The following is a 24362-nucleotide window of genomic DNA, read 5'->3' on the forward strand; positions in this document are numbered from 1 at the left end:
AACCATTGTAGAGGTTATTCATTTCCACAGTGTGAGCATTTCTTTTATACCATAGAATTCATTCAGATACCTCCTTAAGTAATTTTATATCCTCAGAAATAACATTAATAAACATCTGGTTAAATGAGTTGAAGGTATCTTAATAATAGGAGTCTGAAAAATCTGATTTTTTCAGTTTACTCAATGCTATATGCATATTAATAAGGGCACTAAGGAGCAGGCATTGTGGTGTAGTTGTTAAAGCTGCCGCCTGTGGTGGTGGCAACACATTTGGGTGCTGGTTCAAAGCCAGCTTCCACTTCCGATCCAGTTCCCTGCTAATATGACTGGGAAAGCAGCAGAGGATGGCCCAAGTCCTTGGCCACCTGTCACTCACATGGGAGACCCAGAGGAAGCCCAGCACCACCTATTGTGGCCATCTGGGGAGTGAACCAATTGATGAAAGATCTCTATCTCTCCCTCCCTCCCTCCCTCCCTCCCTCCCTCTCAGTAACTCTGTATTTCAAATAAGTAAATAAATGCACCTTTTTAAAAAGTGTATTGAAGTGTATTAAGTGCTTTTAGGTGCAGTTGTCTTAAACCATGTTTTAATGGAAAAATCTATACCTTACTTTGTACTTTGTCCTTGATTCTGCATTTTTTCTTCATAGACGTTATTATGTTATCTCAAAATTTTTTTACCTTGGGGGCAGTCACAGGGACATCTCATAATATCATTCATTTTATCCGGCTCCTGCCCTGGTCACACATTCCAATTGTTCACGTTGTCTACCAAGTTCTTTGTTTTTATCTTATTGTGTGTGTGTGTGGTTTTTTTTTTTTTTTTTTTTTTTGACAGGCAGAGTGGACAGTGAGAGAGAGAGACAGAGAAAGGTCTTCCTTTTGCCGTTGGTTCACCCTCCAGTGGCCGCCGCGGCCGGCACATTGTGCTGATCCAAAGGCAGGAGCCAGGTGCTTCTCCTGGTCTCCCATGGGGTGCAGGGCCCAAGCACTTGGGCCATCCTCCACTGCACTCCCGGGCCACAGCAGAGAGCTGGCCTGGAAGAGGGGCAATCGGGAAAGAATCCCGCGCCCCAACCGGGACTAGAACTCGGTGTGCCGGCGCCACTAGGTGGAGGATTAGCCTAGTGAGCCGTGGCGCCGGCCATATCTTCTTGTTTTTCAAAGGCCAATACAGAGCTGTGATCTCTTAAATGCAGAGCTTTCTTAATCTCTTTCCAGTTCACAAAAATATCCCAATCTCTAATAAATTGTCCAGGCATTTTGTGCTTGTGCTTGGCTGAGCTCATTTTTTATAGCCTTTACAAAGCTTTGCTAGACTTTTGTATTTGGAATTTCTCATTTCTCTTATATTATTAATTGTTATGTGTCGATCTTTGACTCCATTTAAACATGTACATTCTTGTCAATATTTCCCACTGCTGAGTTTTTCTTGTACTTTGTAGAGTGCTTTCGACATAATTAATATTCAATATTCATTAATGTTTATTTGCGTTTGAATTATAATCTAACCTGTAGTTTGAGTTTTAACAGCTACTGACACTTGTTGCTGTTTGTAAACTCTGAGGAAGCTTTAATTTTGACCACTTATATGCAAATTCTCTCCTTTGTGGGCATCACAGACTAGTCCCCTCTTTACCTGATGTCCTTTAAGTGTTTAATAGCATTTTTTTAAAACTTTTATTTAGTAAATATAAATTTCCAAAGTACAGTTTATGGATTACAATGGCTTCCCCCCCCCCATAACTTCCCTTCCACCCATAATCCTCCCATCTCCCGCTCCCTCTCCCATTCCATTCACATCAAGATTCATTTTCAATTCTCTTTATATACAGAAGATTGATTTAGTATATATTAAGTAAAGATTTCATCAGTTTGCACCCACACAGAACATAAAGTGAAAAATACTGTTTGAGTACTAGTTATAGCATTAAATCTCAATGTACAGCACATTAAGGACAGAGATCCTACATGAGGAGTAAGTGCACAGTGACTCCTGTTGTTGACTTAACAATTTGACACTCTTGTTTATGGCATCAGAAATCTCCCTAGGCTCTAGTCATGAGTTGCCAAGGCTATGGAAGCCTTTTATGTTCACCGACTTTGATCTTATTTCAACAAGGTCGTAGTCAAAGTGGAAGTTCTCTCCTCCCTTCAGAGAAAGGTACCTCCTTCTTTGATGACCTGTTCTTTCTACTGGGATCTCGCAGAGATCTTTCATTTAAGTCTTTTTTTTTTTTTTCCCAGAGTGTCTTGGCTTTCCATACCTGAAATACTCTCATGGGCTTTTCAGCCAGATCCGCATGCCTTAAGGGCTGATTCTGAGGCCAGAGTGCTGTTTAGGACATCTGCCATTCTATGAGTCTGCTGTGTATCCCGCTTCCCATGTTGGATCATTCTCTCCGTTTTTTATTCTATCAGTTGGTATTAGCAGACACTAGTCTTGTTTATGTGATCCCTTTGACTCTTAGTCCTATCATTATGATCTATTATGACCTGAAATTGATCACTTGGACTAGTGAGATGGCATTGGTACATGCAACCTTGATGGGATTGTATTGGAATCCTCTGGCACATTTCTAACTCCACCATTTGGGGCAAGTCTGATTGAGCATGTGCCAAATTGTACATCTCCTCCCTCTCTTATTCCCACTCTTATATTTAACAGAGATCACTTTTCAGTTAAATTTAAAAACCTAAGAATAATTGTGTGTTAATTACAGAGTTCAACCAATAGTATTAACTAGAAAAAAATACTAAAATGGATAAAGTATTACATTGTACATCAACAGTCAGGACAAGGGCTGATCCAGTCACCATTTCTCATAGTGTCCATTTCACTTCACCAGGTTTCCCCTTTGGTGCTTAGTTAGTTGTCACCGATCAGGAAGAATATATGATATTTGTCTCTTTGGGACTGGCTTAATTTACTCAGCATGATGTTTTCCAGATTCCTCCATTTTGTTGCAAATGACTGGATTTCATTGTTTTTGACTGCTGTATAGTATTCTACAGAGTACATGTGCCATAATTTCTTTATCCAGTCTACCGTTGATGGGCATTTGGGTTGGTTCCAGGTCTTAGCTATTGTGAATTGAGCTGCAATAAACATTAATGGGCAGACAGCTTTTTTGTTTGCCAATTTAATTTCCTTAGGGTAAATTCCAAGGAGTGGTATGGCTGGGTTGTATGGTAGGGTTATATTCAGGTTTCTGAGGAATCTCCAGACCGACTTCCATAGTGGCTTAATCAGTTTGCATTCTCAGCAACAGTGGGTTAGTGTCTATTTTCCCCCACATCCCCTCCAGCTTCTCCTGTTGGTAGATTTCTGAATGTGAGCCATTCTAACCGGGGTAAGGTGAAACCTCATTGTGGTTTTGATTTGCATTTCCCTGATTGCTAGTGATCCTGAACATTTTTTCATGTGTCTGTTGGCCATTTGGATTTCCTCTTTTGAAAAATGTCTATTGAGGTCCTTGGCCCATCTCTTAAGTGGGTTGTTTTGATGTTGTGGAGTTTCTTGATTTCTTTGAAGATTCTGGTTATTAACCCTTTATCTGTTGCATAGTTTACAGATATTTTTTCCCATTCTGTCGGTTGCCTCTTCACTCTCCTGACTGTTTCTTTTGAAGTGCAGAAACTTCTCAGTTTGATGCAATCCCAAATGTTAATTTTGGCTAAATTGACATTTGGTATTGCACTAGGCATTTTTACAACTTTGCCAGTGCCATGGCTCAATAGGCTAATCCTCCACCTGCTGCGCCAGCACACCGGGTTCTAATCCCGGTTAGGCACCGTATTCTGTCCCGGTTGCTCCTCTTCCAGTCCAGCTCTCTGCTGTGGCCCGGGAGTGCAGTGGAGGATGGCCCAAGGGCTTGGGCCCTACACCTGCATGGGAGACCAGGATAAGCACCTGGCTCCTGGGCTTCGGATCAGCGTGGTGCACCGGCCGCAGCGCGGCGGCTGTTGGGGGGTGAACCAACAGAAAAGGAAGACCTTTCTCTCTGTCTCTCACTCTCACTGTCTACTCTGCCTGTCAAAAAAAAAAAAAAAAACTAAAATAATGATTTTTATTATGCATTATACACTTAACTTTCAAATAGACCACAAAATCTTGAATTAATGAAATCTAGTAGCAGTTCATTTCTGTGGAGTGCTTGAAGGTAGGGCAAAAATCTCAATTAACGGTAAGATACCTGCTTAGCTCTTGCAAATAGATAATGAATGCATTGCAGTCCTTTTTTTTTTTTTTTTAGATTTATTTATCTGTTTATTTTATTTATTTGAAAGGCAGAGAGAGAGCTTCCATCCACTGATTTGTTCCCCAAATGGCTGCAACAGCCGGGGCTGGGCCAGGAGGTTCTCTGAGTTCTCATGTGGGTGTCAGGGGCCCAAGCAGTGCGCTATCCTCCTCTCCTTTCCCAGGCACATTAACAGGGGGCTGGATTAGAAGCGGAGCAGCCAGGACTTAAACTGGCACCCTGTATGGGATACTGGTGTCATAGGTAGCAGCTTTACCCCCATGCCTCAACTCTAGCCCCTCAACATTTCTGACCAGTAATATGTGATTAAGAGCTTCCAGAATATTATATAAACATGGTTTTGAATAAATGATTTTGATTTAATTTCAAAGGACATTAAATACCAAAATACGTAGCAAAATAAAACAAGATATGAAGCCTTATGCAAAATCTAAACGGAGAAGATCTGAAGAGTATGTAGTTTTTATCCTTTGGTTAATTTTTTTTAATAAAGTACCTGCACCTACCCCATCACCCAAATTTGCTAAGTCATAAATGCGATGGTACAAGGGTAAAACCAGATCAGTCAATGAATAAAACAAAATCTGTTATTAGAGTATAGGTAAATATTAGATTTTTATTTTGGTGTTATACAAGAGTTCTTCAAAATGTTTGGGGAAAGTAGAATTAAAAGATATGTTTATTGGGCCGGCGCCACGGCTCAATACGCTAATCCTCCACCTAGCAGCGCCGGCACACCGAGTTCTAGTCCCGGTTGGGGCGCTGGATTCTGTCCCGGTTGCCCCTCTTCCAGGCCAGCTCTCTGCTGTGGCCCGGGAGTGCAGTGGAGGATGGCCCAAGTGCTTGGGCCCTGCACCCCATGGGAGACCAGGAGAAGTACCTGGCTCCTGCCTTCAAATCAGCACAGTGCGTCGGCCGCAGCGCGCCAGTCGTGGCAGCCAGTGGAGGGTGAACCAACGGCAAAAGGAAGACCTTTCTCTCTGTCTCTCTCTCTCACTATCCACTCTGCCTGTCCAATTAAAAAAAAGTATGTTTATTTTAGTGCAAAGAAAACCTAGGTCCATGTGGAGTTTATTCAGAACACATATTTTCCATGAACGTTTTGAAGACCCCATATATATATAGATATATATATATAACTTTTATGGTAATCAGTTTAAACTTTTATATAATTTATGTTGGGGAGTCAAATGCTTTTAATTTTCTTTGCCTATGTTTACCATAACTGATTAACAAAAAAGGATCATGTAATCTAAATATATAAAGAGTACCCCACATTTCTAAGTTTGCATTTTTCTTTTTTTTTTTTTTTAAGATTTATTTATTTTATTTGAAAGGCAGAGTTACAGAGAAGCAGAGAGAGAGAGAAATCAATCTTCCACCTGCTGGTGCACTCCTCAGATGACCACAATGGCTGGAGCTGCTATGATCCGAAGCCAGGAGCCAGGAGGTTCTTCTGGGTCTCTCAAGTGTGTCCAGGGGCCCAAGGACTTGGGCCATTCTCTGTTGCTTCCCAGGCCATAGTGGAGAGCTGGATTAGAAGTGGAACAGCTGTGACTCAAACCGGTGTCCATGTGTGATGCCAGAACTGCAGGCAGTGGCTTTACCTGCTACGTTACAGTGCTGGCCCCTAAGGGTGCATTTTCTTTAACAGAAGGGAAAAATGTATTTAACTGGGATATTTGTAGATTGTTACCCTTTCAACATGTTTCATTCTTAAGTGTTTTAAAAAGGAGGAAACCATAACCTTGCCCTTGAGTAATTTATAACCATTTCAGGAAAACAACAGATCAGTAGGTTGTCTAAGGCATGGAGGACTGTGGTGGTGATGAAGAGTTGAGTGGCTCCTGTCCAGCTTCCGGAAGTGTCAGGGACAGCTTCCGTGAGCAGTGATGCTGGTGTGAGGCTGGCAGGTAAGGTATAAAGGAACAGCCTGAAGACAGCCTGTGCTGTTCTTCATATGTTCTAGATTGCCAAGACTGTTTTATATATAAGTGACAATCAGAACATTGTGTGTCTGCTCTAGGGCCAAGCTGTGGAATTGTTAAACAGAAGGATTCCATCCAGAGCTTTGTGGCAAAGACTAGAAATCTTCCTTAGGTTTCTCAAACTTGAGGATTTTCACAGTGTTTTCGTTCCCTGTATTGAAATTTATGCATGAAGAGTTGAATACTTGGGGCCAGCATGGTGGTGCAGCAACTAAGCTGCCAGGTGCAGCATAGGCATCCCATACTGGAGCACCAGCTGTGGTCCCGGCTTCTCTGTTTCTGATCTGCTGCTTGCTAACATGCCTGGGAAGGCAACAGAAGGCCTCAATACTTGAGCCTCTGCTATCCATGGGGGAGACCTGGATGGAGTGTTGGGCTTCTGGATGACCCAGCCCCTCCTTGGCCATTTAGGAAGTGAACCAGCAGATAGAAGATCTCTGTCTCCTGTTCTCTCTGTTACTCTGCCTTTCCAATGATAAGTCTTCAGAAAACAAAGAAAAGTTCAAGTACTGTAATTTTAGGTAATTACTTGATGCCAGTATGGTTTTAGACCCAGAAGCAAAGATTAGCACCAAAATCAATATTGCATTCACCTAGTTATAAAATGATCACCATGGAAATCTGCATATGAAAATGAAAACACTTTTAGCAAGACATTTTGTTAGGAACCACTGTGAATTTACTAAGATGTCACAAATCATCAGCTAGTTTGTTCTGTAGTTTTGTTGATGATTGGTGGTATTTATTGATACACGTTTTCTATCTTCGCCTTTTATATCTCCAGTTACTGGAAACAACTGTGATTTATTTCATAAAAAAAAAAGCACGTAAACACATCAGTAAGAAACTGCATGTAAATAGTAGAAGAACTGATGTAGATATGGTAACCATAAAAAGCTTTATAGGGACTGGCACTATGGCATAGCAGGTAAAGCCACTGCCTGCAGTGCCAGCATCCCATTTGGCTGCTGGTTTGAGTCCGGCTGTTCCACTTCCAATGCAGCTCTCTGCTATGGCCTGGGAAAGCATTAGAAAATGGCCTAGGTCCTTGGGCCCCTGCACTCGCATGGGAGACCCAGAAGAAGCTTCTGGCTCCTGGCTTCGGATTGGCACAGCTCCAGCCGTTGCGGCCAGTTGGGGAGTGAACCAGCAGAGGGAAGACCTCTCTCTCTCTCTCTCTCTCTCTCTCTCTCTCTCTCTCTCTCTCTCTCTCTTTGCCTCTCCTTCTCTCTGTATAACTCTTTCAAATAAATAAATAAATCTTAAAAAAAAAAAGCAGCTCTATAAATCCCCAGCCTTTTAGAACTTCCTGATCATGATGTCTCAACATTACTGACAGTAATTCTGCCACCATAGTCTTTTTTTTATGATTTTATTTATTTATTTAAAAGGCAGAGTTACAGAGGCAGAGGCAAAGAGAGAACAAGGTCTTTCATCTGCTGGTTCACTCTCCAAATAGCCTCAATGGCCGGAGCTGGACTGATCTGAAGCCAGGAGCTTCTAATGGGTCTCCCATGTAGGTGCAGGGGTCTAAAGCACTTGGGCCATCTTCCACTGCTTTCCCAGGCCATTGGCAGGGAGCTGGATCAGAAGAGGAGCAACTGGGACAGGAACTGGAAGCCATATGGGATACTGGCCCTGCAGGCAGAGGCTTAGCTCACTATGCCAAAGTATCCACCCCATCTGCCACCAGAATCTTAAAATCTTTTGGTGATGGGAGCCAGCACTGTGACCTAGCGGGTAAAGTCACCGCCTGCAGTGCCGGCATCCCATATGGATGCCGATTTGAGTCCCAGCAGCTCAACTTCAGATCCAGCTCTTTGCTGTGTCTTGGGAAAGTAGTGGAAGATGGCTCAAGGCCTTGGGCCCCTGCACCCATTTGGAAGACCTGGAAGGAGCTCCTTGCTTCTAGCTCCTGACTTCAGATTGGCCCAGCTCCTGCCATTGTGGCTATTTGAGGAGTGAACCAGCAGATGGAAGACCTCTCTCTGCCTCTGCCTCTGCCTCTCCCTCTGCCTCTGCCTTTCAAATAAATAAATAAATATTTAAAAAAATATTGGTGAGTGAATAGTAAAATCTGATGCTACAATTTTTTGAATTTTATCTTTCTACATAGTTTGGGAACTTCCAAAGATACATCTTGTATTTCTGGCCCTTTGCATGTAATGGGTACCTTATAAACCTATTTTGATGGATTGATTAGTCATGAAATAATTGAACTGTTTTTTGAATGTCTGTCTTAGAAGAACTCAGTGTAGAAGTTCTGTTACTGTATCAATTCTTAGAATAAGAACAGTGCCCAATTATTGATCCTATTAGGAGAAATCTATGCTTTTATCTTAAGTTTGGCATCAAATGCCAGATAAAAGAGTGGGATTTCTGCAGGTGCATAAAAACATTTTTCTCTTCAGATATTTGCTTTAGTATTACTTCCCTTATGCTGTTGCCTTATTTTATCTTTCAACATTGATCCCAGATTATAAAATGTAACCTTAAATTGTATATTTTAGTTAGAGGATTTACCTTACTAGGAGCTGATTAAAATAGTAGTATCATATGTGAGTAGATCCTAATAAGGGATATTTCATAATCATTTTTTATAGGATATAATTATGTCATAAGCTATGTGATTTTTTTCCTTTTTTCTGTATCAGATGTAGACTTTATATAATGATGATTTTCAGTCTAGATATTTTGAAACTCCCACTGCTTTATTTTTGGTCAATATATTTAGTCCCTCTTGACATTTTAAAGTACATTACTGTAGAATCCTGTTTTCACATTTACTTGCATCTTAAATGCTCTGAATTTCTTTTTCTGCTGAAGGATTTTTTTGAAAAAGTTCCTGTATCTTTTATCCATGTAATCAGTACTTTTGTAGGAAATACAGAATTTGAAAATTTCTCTTTTGTACTCGCTAACACTATCTTTTTATAGTTTTCCTTTGTTCTGCAGGTATATTCTTCCACTTCCTTCCCTTCTCTCCTCTCTTCAGTGTTTGCCTTGCCCAGCACATTCCAGCTCCCCCCTGCTGTCTGTCCCATAACAGCCTGTTCTGCCCTGACTGTCAGCGCAGAGTTGCAATTCTGACTGTATAGATTGTGTTCTCTGCCAGGTGGTGAGCCACTACAGGCCAGGAGTTGGGGCCTTTGTGTTCCTCCCATGTTGCTAAGTGCCTGCAGCATGGTATGCTTCATTAACCAATGGCAAAGGAAGACCTTTCTCTCTGTCTCTCTCTCTCTCACTGTCCACTCTGCCTGTCAAAAAAAAAAAAAAAAAAAAAAAAAAAACGATACGGAAGCTAAGTGTTTTTCCCAATCAGGTATATTTCTGAGGCACATATATTTATTGGTTTTCCAAAGGGAACATTTTCACCCTTGTCCCCTTCTGAGTTTGGAGCCAGCTGAAATATACCAGTTAGTCTGATAGAAGTCAGAATAAAGCTGTGTTAGAGAATGGTCTTTGGACTTTGTCCATCACCAGGCCGCTACTTTTTCTCCAAATGTAGAGCTTCCAACAGTGTATCTAAGGTCAGTAGAGCAAACTTACTTATCCAGAATTTTCCACAGAAGGCATGCTGACTCAGACTTTGTAACTCTGAGTGGACACACAAACAGGTTTCCACACCTAAATATGCTTAGCACATTGAAGCAGGAAGAATGAAATCATGGAATGCACATCTGAGAGAGAGACTCTTAGAGTTTGTGCATTCATTCATTTGACAGGTACATAGCTCTAACTATGTGCTGGGCACTGTGTAGGTGCTGCAGATAGATACTTGGGGTGTGTGTTTTAGGGTGTCCTCATTGCCTGCTTCCAGACTGAGAAGAAAGTCAGTCCTCTTTTCTACCATAGCAGAAGTGTTCTCTAGGGAAGATAAGGATGGGAGTAAAATAGTTCTGCCAAACAATATACTCTCTTCTCTAGCTATTGCATGTAAAATAGGCCCAGAGGACTATGATAATTTAAAGGGCAGAATAATATGAAATACCGAGAAGCATATCAGAGCAATCTTGGGGATACACGATGCCTGGGTTTGAGTCCTGGCACCACTTCGGATTCCGGCTGCCTGCTAATGCACACCCTGGGGGGCAGCAGGAGATGGCTCAAGTAGATGGGTCCCTGCCACCTATGAGGAGCCCTGGGTTGAGGTTCTTTCTCCAGTGAACCAGCAGATGGGAGATCTCTTTGTCTTCTCCGCTCTGTCTCTGTGGCTTTCAAAGAAGATAAATAATTTTTAAAAAAAAATCCAAATGCTCCAGTAGGTTCTTCTTCTTTGAAAGAGTTACACAGAGAGAACATAGAGAGAAAAGTCTTCCATATGCTGGTTCACTCCCCAACTGACTGCAATGGCCAGAGCTGTGCCGATCCAAAGCCAGGAGCCAGGAGCCTCCTCTAGGTGTCCCTCACGAGTGCAGGGGCCCAAGGACTTGGGCCATCTTCTGCTTTCCCACGCCATAGCAGAGAGCTGGATCGGAACTAGAGTATCCGGGACTTGAGCCGGTGCCCTTATGGTATGTCAGCACTGCAGGCGATGGCTTTACCCACTACGCCACAACGCCGGCCCAAGTAGGTCCTTCTTTAGGTGGCTCATAGGCTACTCTAAGAGAAACCTTGTACTGTGGAATCATGGTTGGCTTAGACAAAATTTATTCTGAGGTGACCTTACACCATAAATACAAACAGAAGAAACTGGTGAATGTTGATTTTGTTAGGGAGTTGGGAGTGGAGGAGTTGTTCTTTAGAGATGTGTTAATGTTAAGAATATGAAAGGGCCAGTGCTATGATACAGCTGGTTAAGGCCCAGCCTGCAGTGCTGGCATCCCATGTGGTCACCGGTTCAAGTCCCAGCTGTTCCACTTCCAAACCAGCTCTCTGCTGTGGCCTGGGAAAGTCGTGGAGGATGGCCCAAGTCCATGGGCCCCTGAACCCATGTGAGAGACCCAGAACAAGCTCCTGGCTTCAGATTGGCCCAACTCTGGCCATTGTGGCCATTTGGGGAGTGAACCAGTGGATGGAAGATCTCTCTCTGCCTCTGCCTCTCTCTAATTCTGCCTTTCAAATAAATAAGTAAACCTCTAAAATATATATATATGAAAGGAAAACTGGCATAGTATGTAGTTCTACCTAGAGACCAAGGGCGAATTCGGTTGTTTGGTGTTATTATAATTTTTTTGCATCTATCTTTTGATTTTGGTAAGGGAAGTATCTCATTTTCTATAACATTGATATATGAAGGTACTTCTAAAAGTTTGTGGAAAATGAAATTGTAAGTTTATTTTAGTGCAAAAAAATCTGAAATCTGTGCATGAATCTTCAAACCATTCATGGAAAATGTATATTATGGTTAGAATTATGCATGGTTTTCAGGATTTTTTGGTACCAAGATAAACTTAACTTTCAATTTTATCTTCCTGTGGACACTTTAGTATTTAGTATTTAGCACCCTTGTATTTTAAAAGTCTTTATGTCAGGAACCTATTTTATAACTTACTTGCACATTTCACAACCAAGTTAGTCTCTTGAATGTAGTAGACGTTTTCTACAATATTTTAATTACAGTTAATGACTCATCATACAAAATTGCTGCATTATAATGACTATATACCAGGAAAATTAAAGCCAGCTGAAGTCTGAAGATGTTGCTGTCCATCCCGCAGCCGCAGTCTTCTTCCAGGTGTGGTTTGTAATCTTACCTTTGTCTTTATCTGCCCTGAATGGATTGTCCCTGCTTTTCCTCATATTGTAACTAATTGAAAATTTGAGGATGTCTTTGCACATGTCTCAATACTCGAAGAGAATGAGTAGGATAACCATAGGCCCTGGTTTGTTTGAGATGGTCAAAGTTTATGCCACTAGCCTTTGCATAATTACTAATGGTATCCTTGATCACTCTCAAGATGCTAAATTATCTAAGTACAGTTGAATTTTGAAGTATCTAAATCAGCGGTTTGCAAATTGAATTCTTGCTATCACTTGTTTTAAGCCCACATTTTGTGTACTAATGTTAATGAATCTTTCTCTGTTTTGATTTATAATGTGAGAATGTTGTGGACCCCCAGTTAGGATGTCACCTAACAAGTAGCACTAGTAACACCTATTTTTGATGGGAATTCTTGTGTTTTCATGTAGTTTTTTAAAATTAACTGTATTTTAAAATTATGGAATGTTTTGACTGCTGCCAGAAATTGCTGATTCTTCAGAATTGTTTTGTAATGGGTGAGGATTCCTAGACTGTTAGCTTATATCCAGGCATTGATGTAACAAAAACTTTTCAGAACTGTTTTCTTGGTGTTCCATGAGAATGTGTTTAGTTCATCTAAAGACTCTTCAGAAGAAATATTCAATTTATAAGCAGGCAGAAATAAAATTTGTAAATTCAGTTTCTTTTGTCCTTTTTCAGATTAAAGGAAACTGTTAACAGCCTTTGGATATACACTCAAAGTTTTTGTTTAATGTTAAAGCAAAGCATTCCCTACTCTTTGACTAGCTATGTTATTTTGTATATTTAGCAAGTTTGCTCTAAGAAATTGAAAATAAATTTGGTTGAAAGCTCCAAAGATACTGAATTTTGAACTGTACTCAGAGATGGAAAGTGTTCCCTTACCGATTTCCCAGATGTTTCCTTAACTGGACAGTACATCTCTCTTTTTTTTTGAAAATTACAAGATTTTGGGCCGGCGCCGCGGCTCACTAGGCTAATCCTCCGTCTTGCGGCGCCGGCACATCGGGTTCTAGTCCCGGTCGGGGCACCGGATTCTGTCCTGGTTGCCCCTCTTCCAGGCCAGCTCTCTGCTGTGGCCAGGGAGTGCAGTGGAGGATGGTCCCAAGTGCTTGGGCCCTGCACCCCATGGGAGACCAGGATAAGTACCTGGCTCCTGCCATCGGATCAGCGTAGTGCGCCGGCCACAGCACGCCGGCCGAAGCGGCCATTGGAGGGTGAACCAATGGCAAAGGAAGACCTTTCTCTCTGTCTCTCTCTTTCTCACTGTCCACTCTGCCTGTCAAAAAAAAAAAAAAAAAAAAAAAAAGAAAGAAAGAAAGAAAAGAAAATTGCAAGATTTTGTTTTGAGTGTTTTGTTGCTAGCTAGTGCTTTTGTTAGATGTGTTTTAGTAGACCTCTTAAAATATATTATTAGTGCTTTTACTTTCTCAGTTAAGTTCTGTGTAATCTGATTTGCATTTTGCCTTTCCACCACTTGTCTCCCTTTTAATACTGATTCCTAATATCTATTGTAGCTTATTGTGTAGTTACCTCCTCCTTTTGAAGCATATTAGTTATGCAAAGTAAATATCAATGTATTGCTTTTGACTAAAGAGGAAAGTCATTGCTCCCATACTCTTAAGTTGTAATTCTAACAGCACTCCTGACATTGAAGAGAACATTAGTCAGTATTTTAGAAAAATTTTTTTGACAGAGTTAGAGAGAGAGAGAGAGAGAGAGAGAGAGAGAGAGAGAGAGAGAAAGGTCTTCCTTCCATTGGTTCACCCCCCAGATGGCTGCTAGTGCTGGCGCGCTGCGCTGATCCGAAGCCAGGAACAAGGTGCTTCCTCCTGGTCTCCCATGTGGGTGCAGGGCCCAAGCACTTGGGCCATCCTCCGCTGCCTTCCCAGGCCACAGCAGAGACCTGGACTGGAAGAGGGGCAACCGGGACAGAATCTGGCAACCCGACCGGGACTAGAACCCGGGGTGCCGGTGCCACAGGTGGAGGATTAGCCTATTGAGCTGCAGCGCTGGCCAAGTATTTTAGAAATTTTAAGAAGCATTCGCATACTATTTCGGTTTTCAATTCTGCGTCATCTAATTACTTACTTCTGGAGATTGGGACACCAAGGCTCTGCCGCCTGAGCGTGTAGGAGGATGACCTGTGCCACCAGGGTCCATGGGTGATGTGCTGTTAGACGGAGGATGAGCCAGGGTCCATGGGTGATGTGCTGTTGGATGGAGGGGTGAGCAGGGTCCATGGGTGATGTGCTGCTAGATGGAGAATGAGCCACATGCAGTGTCCTGAAGTGGTGGCTCAGAGACATGAGAGCTTTTCCTGCCTGGCTGCAGATCTTATCTCTGTGGTACTCACTGGACTGTTTCTTAGTTACGCTGTAAACTATTCCATCAGGTGAAATGAATAAGGAATTACATTTTCTGACTTTATTTTTGTGTTAATTGACTAAGAGAATGTCTAATTTGTTTTTTTAAATTAAGATGGCAATAGTGGGAAAATATAAGATGTTATATATTGAACAGTCAAAAATTGACTCGGGGGAAAAAAGGCTGTTTTTGTTTTTGTTTTTTACAGTCTCAGAATACTTTGGAAAAATATACCAGAGTTTGGTTTGTGTTGTGCCTATTGAGCAAAATGTTGCAGTGCAGTTTTATTTTCAGTTATATTTATTGCTTTGTTGTCTTTCTTTTTTCCTTAAGGCTTATATGACTGGGAATAAAATAAGTAGTGAAATGGAGGATGAAAGAGAGATGGTATAGAATTACATGTGGAAAAGATCGTGTAATAAAATACTCCTGTAGTGGATTAAAATCCTTTCCAAGGGAACATTTTCCTGATGATAAGACCATTTGTTCCCTTTCTTTTGACCTTATCTAGTTAGTCACCAGACTATTTCATGCCTCCTTTATGGGCTTTTCAGAGTTCCTTTCAAAGTTTTGACTTACTAAATTATATGTTTTGTTTTTTTTCGTGTGCCTCATTTCATAGTGATGCTTGCATTGTTCCATTTGATTATAGTTGTCCTCCACTCTCTCCAGATTATCTCTGTGGTTAAAGTCTGTCCTTCTTTAGGAATTGTGTCAACAGTCCTGTTCAAAGGCTGTCCTTAGTAAAACCTTTCTTCACATGAGCTGAAGTATATTCTCTTTCCTCTGAACTTCAGTGGCTTTTATGGCCATGTGATCCACCTAACGTTGGGCTGTCTCTTGTCCCCAAGTGTCCCAATCTTGTTTTAGCTGGATGGGAAGTGGAACAGCCAGGACTCCAACCGGTGCCCATGTGGGATACAGCGCTGCAGGCAAGCTGCGCTGCAGGTGGCGGCTTTACCCGCTATGCCACAGCACTGGCCCCACAATGTACTTTTTTTATCTTTTGATTTTTATTACATATAGGAACAGATGCTAAACTCATTTTGTTTTTTAGTGAACTTTTTGTGCTTCTGCATTTAGTGAGAAACATTTTTATACATGTCTGCTATATGTCAGACATACAACAATGAATATGGACTTTGAATTTAAGGGGTTCATTTTGTTGGTAAAAATACATATGTATATAAGTAAATGCAATAAATTATTGTAACTGCTATAGTAGAAATATATGGTAAAGTCATAAAGGACCCAAATCCAGTAATCATAGCCATTCTCTCTCTCACTCTCGCTCTCTTTGTCTCTCTTAAAATATTTATTTGGAATAAGTTACAAGAGAGAGGGAGAGAGAGATCGTTTCACCTGCTGGTTCACCCCCAAAATGGCCGCAATGGCCAGGGCTGGACTGAAGCCAGGAGTTTCATCTGGGTCTCCCACGTGTGTGCAGGAATACAAGGAATTGGGTCGTACTGCTTTCCCAGGTGCATTAGCAGGGAGCTGGATTGGAAGTGGAGCAGCCAAGACTTGAACTGGTGCCCATATGGGATACTGGTGCTGCAGACGAGCAGCAGCTCACCTGGACCAGAACAGGCCCTACCATTCTTATTTAAAAGTATGGAATTTAGTGAGCTCTACATATGTCAACAAATTCCTAACATATTCAATATAACAATTAAATTAGATAATATAATTGTCACATACAAGTCAAAGATACTATTTATTTTCTGCTTTTACAGCTCATGATGCAAATCTGATTCAAAGTCACATAGTCAGTTTTCACAATAGGATCTAAGCATTTGTCAGCTGCAGTGACAGCATTTTTGTTTGGGAGAGTAACTTTATCCTAGGATGGTGCAGTGGTGTACAGTTCATGATGGGGATATCAGTATTTCCATTTAGATTTCGTTTGTTATAGGGTAATGTCAGTTGAAAGTTGTGTTTTTTAAAAAGGAGTCATTTTAATTATCCAACTACTCACAGGAAAACAAATGTTATCCCAAACCAGAGGTCTCGCTAGTGGAACAGAATGCTGCTGCTTGTCAGTACACCTTTGTGTGCCCATGGGCCTGATCCATGTCCTGAGTTGGGTGGTCAGGTTCTCCGTATGGCTGCTCAAATCCTCCTGTGAGTGCCTCTATGAGTGAGGAGGGGCGGAGATTAATTCTAATGCCTTCCCATCAAAGAATGTTTATTTCCTCTTATAGGCATCCGTGCACCTCCATCATTTTAGAGACTGGTGAATCCACATGAGAATAAAGAGAAGAAATTCTCTCAGTGTTTTTAAGAAGTGATAGCTTAGGAGTATGTAAAAGGCACGAATTGCAAAAAACATTTTAAATGCATTTAGGTGGTTTATCCACCCCAAGAAATTTTTAGATTACTAATTTAGTACTCTGAACCTTGAGAGATTAGTAGAAGCTTTTCCTGTTTGCTCACTGATGCTCAGAGACCCTTAATGCCCCCTGAGCCTGTCTGCACACTGTTAGAATATGCAGGGACAGACCTTGTGGCCCAGTGGTTAAGCAGCTGCTGCTGTGCTGGCATCTCATACGGGTGTCAGTTCAAGTCCGGGCTACTACACTTCTGATCCAGCTCCCTGCTAATGCACCTGGGAAAGCAGCAGAAGATGGCCCAAGTGCTTGGGCCCTTGTTACCGACATGGGAGACCTGGGAGGAGGTTCAGGCTCCTGGCTTCAGCCTGTCCCAGCTCTGATTGTTGCAGCCGTTTAGGAATGGAAGATCTCTCTGTTGCTCTGCCTTTCCAATATATAAATAAATAAATCTTTTAAAAAGGCAGTCTGGTACTTTTTCCCCCTATAATTTCTCTTTTCTAACTGTACCCAAGTTCCATTTTCCCATAGTTGAGTTATTCTACTTGAGCCTTCCTGTTTCATTTCTTCTTATGTATCATAATCAGGGCTCTGAGTTTCACATGTTTAGGAGAGGAATGAATGACTTTCTCAAACTTCATGTGCTAAAATTAAATGAAGAATTCATATTGCTTAGGCTTGCCAGTTTTGGGGGGACTTGTGTGTGTTCAGCCAGTTTTTATTTTTCATTTTGAAAAAAGGAAGAAGTTGAAAATAGGATGGTATCAGGGTCAAGTGAGTTTGTTGGGAGGTACTAAAAGAATGCATTAAGAAAAAAAATATAAGCAAGTGCACTTTTTTATTTAAACTGTTTGAAAATCTGCTTTTATCAACTAGCAATGCAACTGCCTTAGTATTTTATTTAGGCTAAGTGGCTTTGTTAGCAGAATTTGATATGGATATTATCAAGTTCTTGTTAGCTTTATATTTGATGTCAGCCACAATGTAGATAAGTTACTGAGTGTTCTCTCCTAATTAATTAGAAGTAAAGTGAACTAGGCACTTCCTGATCAGTAGGTAAAAGGATCTAGAAGCAGGAAGATCAACTAGAAAATAGTCTTACTACAACATGAAGGACTACGTCCAGGTACCTGCAGCCGAACTAGAAAAGCCTTATGAATTTACTTCAAGGGAGTCAACCACATTTCTATATCCGAGTAGGTCTAATGGTTTGATTTTATCTGTTCTTGTGATGTTCGTAAGTACTGTATTCTCTTACTTAATGTAATCTCTCAAGTAATTTATTTTATGATTATTGCCAATCATTTTAACCTTATATTGTCTATTGTATAGTACAATTTCATAAAAAGTTTGGCAAATGTAAACTTTTAACCTCATTTCATAAATCTTTATAGTGGATAGCTTTTCATTTATAGGATGTGGTCATGCAGGTATTTCTGTTTCATTATGGCCTTTCCTGAAAACCTCACTGGTGTTTTTACTTGCCTGTTACGCAGCGCATTCCTCATCTGTTAGGTACACACATTCCTGCAATCATGTGTATCAGTCATGATTTGTAGAAAGCTAAAATGTTTAAGCAGTTAGGACGTTGGCACTTGAATGTAGTGTCAGAGTTGCCCTTTGAAGTCATCAGTTCTGAGTAGGATTCATGGTTGCTGAGGCTTTTCGCCAGCTAGATGACGCTGGGCAAATGGGCCTCACGAAACTTCTGTTTCCTCCTTCATCGATGGGGATAATAACCCCCATCTCACAGAGCTGCTCTAGCAGTAAAGGAATAATGTTGAAAAGCCCCTAGTGTATGGTACACACATCGTGTTCAGAAAATGGCAGTTAACCCAGCTGGTACTGGTATTCTTATTGAAAGCTTGTTGTGCATTGTATATGAAATTCATTGAGATTTTTAAATGATTAGTTTACGGCAAAGATTTCTCATTGTTGCACCCTTGATCACCTTAAGCTTAGCCTGATTGTATTATTACTCTACATTACCAAGAGTGTTACCATTTTATGGAATGCTTAATAAATATATATAATTTTCTTCAATTTTCATAGTGATTATGAAAAATATTATTACATCTGTGTTACTGGTGACGGATAGGTGTGGTAAGACAAGTAACCTCCTGCTTGTGTCTCCCACCCCTACTTCTCCCCTTCCCTTCTGGACATGATTCCAGATTCACCGCATATACGTCTGACTCCAGAGCTCATGCTTTAAAATTATACTGCATGTCTGAATTGTGATTTTGCTGATCTGTCTTCTCCAGGAAATCTAGGCTTCCTGAAATTGAGAACCTGGGTACTGTTTGCATTCCAAATTCATATTTATTTTTCAAGCTCCTTTAAACTAAGAGTAATGGATAATGTATGCTAGCAGAAAGTGTCAGTAAGTGAAATCCAGTAAGGATGTTTTCAAAATTTACTATTCTGATGGGAAACTTAACCCGTTACAACTGGGTCTTCAGCCTGAGTGCTGGTCTTTTTGTCATGATAACAATTTGAGTTTGCTGTATGTGGCCTTGCATTAAAATTAGCGAAGAATTCATCTAAATCTTATCAAGTTGTCAACTAATTTCATCATTGCAATACCTAGCTCAGTCTTATCTGATCAATACTCAATACATTCTTGATTTTAATTTATTTCAGTGTCAGTATTAATGTTTATACAAAGTAAAAGAGTATAGTAGATATGGAAATATGACTTTTGCCAGTTTGGCTTTTAACCCTTTTTTCATCCCAGTTATCAAATATGTGTTTTGCTTTTCGAATCTAAAAGGGGTTAAAATATTTTAGTGTTATTTTGAAAAGTTAACTCTTTGGAATATTAGATTCTGTACAATGTTTTCTCCTATTAAAAAACAGCTTGAGCAGTGGAACATTTTGTATTTTCAGTATGTATTGCCTGAGTATATGTTGGTGAATTCATTATTTTTTGTAATAGTTTATAAACTCCTCAGGAGTAGGGATATTATCTCTGCAAATTAAATATGTGGGCAATGATTGATTTGACCATTATAGTGTGTATGGTGTAGAAAGAAGCCATTATTGATGAGTAAGTTACTGGATTACTTCTGCAATTCATGCTTCTATTAAGTAGTGATAATGATGAAAGCTCATTAGGTTGCTGGAAATCTTAGGTAATGTACCCCTAGTATTTTATGATCACTGAGGAGTCTATGTCAAACTTAACTGGGTCTTATTTTTATTACTATTCTAATGACTCCCCTCTACTGCAAATCTGGTCTTGTTTTTATTTGTTTTGGCTGTGCTGGACACTCACTTGTCTTTGGTATTGATTGTGCGATATATGTGAAAGCTGCATGCTTCATAAAGAAAGTGAGATCTGGAGAAGTTGTCTCTTGCTTGTCGTAACTCAGTAACATGATAGCGATCTGCTTAGAACGAAGTTCAGGTAATCTGTACTTCAAGCATTTACTCACATATATATGTGTGTGTTACATATGTTTTTTAAAAAGATTTATTTATTTATTTGAAAGTTATACAGAAAAAGAAGGAGAGGCAGAGAGAGAGAGGTCTTCCATCTGTTGGTTCACTCTCCAGTTGACCACAACGTCCGGAGCTGCACCAATCCGAAGCCAGGAATGAGGAGCTTCTTCCAGTTTTCCCATGTGGGTGCAGGGGCCTAAGGACTTGGGCCATCTTCCACTGCTTTCCCAGGCCACAGCAGGGAGCTGGATCGGAAGTGGCGCAGCCAGGACTCCAGCCAGTGCCCTTATGGGATGTTGGCACTGTAGGCGGCAGCTTTACCCACTACACCACAGTGCTGGCTCCACACATATTTTTTTAAAAAATATTTATGTATTGATTTGAAAGACAGAGAGAGAGAGAAAGAGAGAGAGCATCCATCCACTGGTTCACTCCCCAAATGGCCACATTGGATCTTCTAACTGGATCCTCCTAAGTGATTGGCAGGGGCCCAGATTCTTGCCATCTTCAACTGCTTTCCCACTCACATTAGCAGGGAGCTGGATTGGAAGTAGAGCAGCAAGGACTCGAACCCAAATTCATGTCCTGATGCAAATTGCCAGCGTTAAAAGCAGCAGCTTAACCCACTGCACCACAACACTGGCCCCTACCTCTAAATTTTAAAAAAATGTTTAAAGCTGTATTTCACTGAAAGGCAAAGAGAGAAGCAGACAGGGATCTCCCATCCACTGGTTCCCTCCCTGATGCCTGCAACAGCCAGGGCTGATCCCAGAACTCAATGTGGGTATCCCATGTAAGTGACAGGGACCAAACTACCCGAGCCATTGCTGCTGCCTCCCAGCGTGTAGGTGAGCAGGAAGTTGATATTGGGAGCAGAGCTATGACACAAATCCATGCATTCCCATATGGGATTGGGGGTTTCCAAATGGCACCTTAACCACTGTGCCAGACATCCACCCCACATGCAGATTGTTAGAAGCTGTGTTTGGGAGGGGTGAAAAATATAGCTTTCTCATTTCTGTGTCGCTTTCTGAATTTACATACCTTTTTTTGTTTGTGGCAGTTTACACTTTTTATTTTAAGTAGCATACCCATATTCAGAAACTGGAATTTCTAGGTCAGTTTACAATACTAATATTTCTGTACTTTTTGTTTTTTAAACAGGAGTATGTTGCTGCTGTTCTGCATTGCGTCCTCGCTACAAACGCCTGGTGGACAACATATTCCCTGAAGATCCAAAAGTAAATTGATCTACATCTACTGATCCTTCTCTTTGCTGACCCATTCTGCCCCCTGCTGACCTCCCTAAGGTTTCCCTAATTTCATTTCTCTACTTTTACCCTTACATCTCGTCTTATACATTACTGTTTTTATACTTCCGTTTTTTACTTTTGAGTGACCTATGCTCAACTTTCTACTTTTCAGATCCTGTTCATAGATTAGACACAAATCTGGAGTGATAGGGGATATTCTTTCATAATCTGTATAATGTCTAATTTAACACTCAGCAAAAACTTATGAACCAGTGCTAGATAAAGTATCCTGAGTACTCAAGTTATAACTGAAGAGAGCATGATGTGCTGCCTCACCCAGCTCATGGATAAATCCGTTGGCAATTACAATATTGTGTGAAAAAATTTTGTGACAGGAAGTACAAGGCGCTATGGTATACAGAGGAGTGCTATCTAATTTGGATTTAGTAGATGAAAGCCCTGGAGGAAATGAAATCTAAGCTAGGATCCAAAGAATAAGTAGGGATTGGCTGTAATCTTCTTTTCTTTTAGAAGAGAATTGAGAGGTAAAGACGGACTGTTGTAGAGGTTTTTTGTTTGTTTGTTTTATTTATTTGAAGGACAAAGTTAGAGAAGGGGAATGATAGAGAATATTCAGATCTTTATTTCTCTGAAGATCTGGCATATGGTCACTGAAGGTAAAGTGGAGGCCAAATTATGGGGGAATGTAAATGACAGGCAAGACATCTGCTTTATCCACTTTAACTTGTAGACAGTGTGGGACCCTTCAACTTGCTCATGGGAGCGATGACATAAATGGGAGAAGGACTACCGAAAAGAATCTTTATTTTTGCCAGAGATTTAGGTAAGATTTATTAAATGACAGCCTATATAATAAGATTTGTAAAAAATAAAAAATGAGGTCCAGTGCTGTGGCATAGCGGATAAAGCCACAACCTGCAGTGCCAGTATCCCATATGGGCACCGGTTGGAGTCCTGGCCGCTCCACTTCCGATCCAGCTCTCTGCTATGGCCTGGGAAGGCAGTAGAAGATGGCCCAAGTGTTTGGACTCCTGCACCTGTGTGGGAGACCTGGAAGAAGCTCCAGGCTCCTGGCTTCAGATCTGCCCAGCTCCAGCTCTTGTGACCATTTGGGGAGTGAATCAGTGGATAGAAGACCTCTCTCTGTCTCTGCTTCTCTCTAACTCTGATTTTCAAGTAAATAAATAAATCTTTAAAAAAATTAAAAATGCATGAATCTATGTACATATGAGCCATTACTTAATTTGCCATTTTTCTTTTTATTTAGTAAAACAAATGGAAACATCTTGTGTATTCACAATCAATCAGAAAGTAGATATCTTAATAACAGGGATATATGTGCTATAGTCCAGTCACTATTTTAGGAAAGCAATCTAGTAGGGGGACAAACAAGCAAATGATTTTTTGTAATTATTAATATGGGTGATCTAGAGCAACTTTTTAAGTTATTCATTGTGTGGTGGAAATAATAAATGGTACCTTTCTTACAATCTTGAGAACCAAGTGAGTTAATACAGTTCTTTGCTCACTATTACTTCCTCAGTGTTTATCACAGTACCTAGCATATGGTTGGTACTCGATGGCTATTTGTTTAATGAAAATACTATGTGCTATAATATAATACTGGAGTAAGTGCTGTGATCAAGACATAAAGTGGGAAAATCTCACCCAGTTTTGGGAAGGTGATTGGAAAGATGCCATGAAGAGTCTCTGGAGGAAACTGAGAACTGAAAGAGGAGTAGATGTCATCCAGGTGAACTAGAAAGGGGTTCTTAAGCAAAGAAGTTAGCTGAGTGAAAGAAGTCATTCACAGAACAGTCAGCAGATTGGCTCCATTTATGTAAGGTGCCTGCAGACTCAGAATGATGAAAAGGAGAGCTATGGTTGCTGGAGAGGGGAGGATAGACTGCAGAACACCTGAGAATCGCAAATGATGGGAACAGTGGTATCTTGTTTCTAGTGGTAGTTTCACAGCCCTATAGAGTGATCACATTTCAAATTATAAACTTGAAGTAGATGTTTACTGTAAGTGAAATGCTTTATTTATTTTATTTATTTTTCCACCAAAAAAACCCTTTTATTTAAGCAATACAGACTTCACACATTTCATAAGTACAACTTTAGGAATATAGGGATTCTTCTCATTATAGCCGCACTCCCACCTTTACTCCTCCACCTCCTCCTCCCATTCCCAGTCCCATTCTCCACTAAGATCCATTTTCGATGAACTTTATACACAGAAGGCCAACTCTGTACTAACTAAACAGTTCAAAAATTTGCATGGTAAGAAAAACCAAAAACCGAAACAAATAAAAACTATTTCTCAACAGTCAAGATGAGAGCTGTTCAAAGTCATTGTGTCTTGAAGTTAATTTCACTTTTTTTTTTTTTAATAGAAACTTAATTAACAAAGCACTCAATGATAATCTTTTGGGAGCATTTAGACATAATACAACTCTTTGAGGACAGAGGTCATACATGGGAAGTTAGTTCATAGTGACTCTTGTTAATTTAACAGTTAACAATCTAATGCATGATGTCGGTGACCACCCGAGGCTCTTGACACAGACTGCCTAGGCTATGGAAGCCTTTTGAATCCACAAACTCCGTCAGTATTTGGACAATGCCATAAGCAAAGTAGAAGTTCTCTTCTCCCTCCACTTCTTTCCACTGGGGTCTCATCTACCGAGATCCATCATGTAGGACATTTTTTTGCCCCAGTGTCTTGGTTTTCCATGCCTGAAATGCTCTTGTGGGCTTTTCAGCCAGATCAGAGTCCCTTAAGGGCTGATTCTGAGGTCAGAGTGCCGTTTAAAGCTATTGTCATTCTATGAGTCTGCTGTGTGGACTGCTTCCCATGTTTGGGCATTCACTCCTTTTTAATTCTTTTATTATTACCAGACCCTTAATCCTATTCATATGATCACTTTAAAATGCTTATGATGGTATTTTTACCATTTAGCTTAGGGGGATTT

At 40.6% G+C, this 24362-nt stretch overlaps 1 protein-coding gene across 7 annotated transcripts in view; it reads left to right on the forward strand.

Moving 5' to 3' along the window:
- The window catches only part of EFR3A (EFR3 homolog A), a 121318-nt gene that overhangs the window by 26857 nt on the left and 70099 nt on the right, over window positions 1-24362 (forward strand). For 4 of the 7 annotated variants that reach the window (XM_070075500.1, XM_051844031.2, XM_070075503.1 and 1 more), the window contains exon 2: window positions 21278-21354. In XM_070075500.1, coding sequence (XP_069931601.1) covers window positions 21278-21354 — 77 coding nt within the window. Of the gene's footprint in view, window positions 1-21277; window positions 21424-24362 lie in introns of all 7 variants that reach the window. The other 3 variants (XM_051844033.2, XM_070075501.1, XM_070075502.1) reach the window with 1 other exon arrangement.

The sequence above is a fragment of the Oryctolagus cuniculus genome, chromosome 6, assembly GCF_964237555.1.
Source record: "Oryctolagus cuniculus chromosome 6, mOryCun1.1, whole genome shotgun sequence".
Taxonomy (NCBI): Eukaryota; Metazoa; Chordata; class Mammalia; order Lagomorpha; family Leporidae; genus Oryctolagus; species Oryctolagus cuniculus.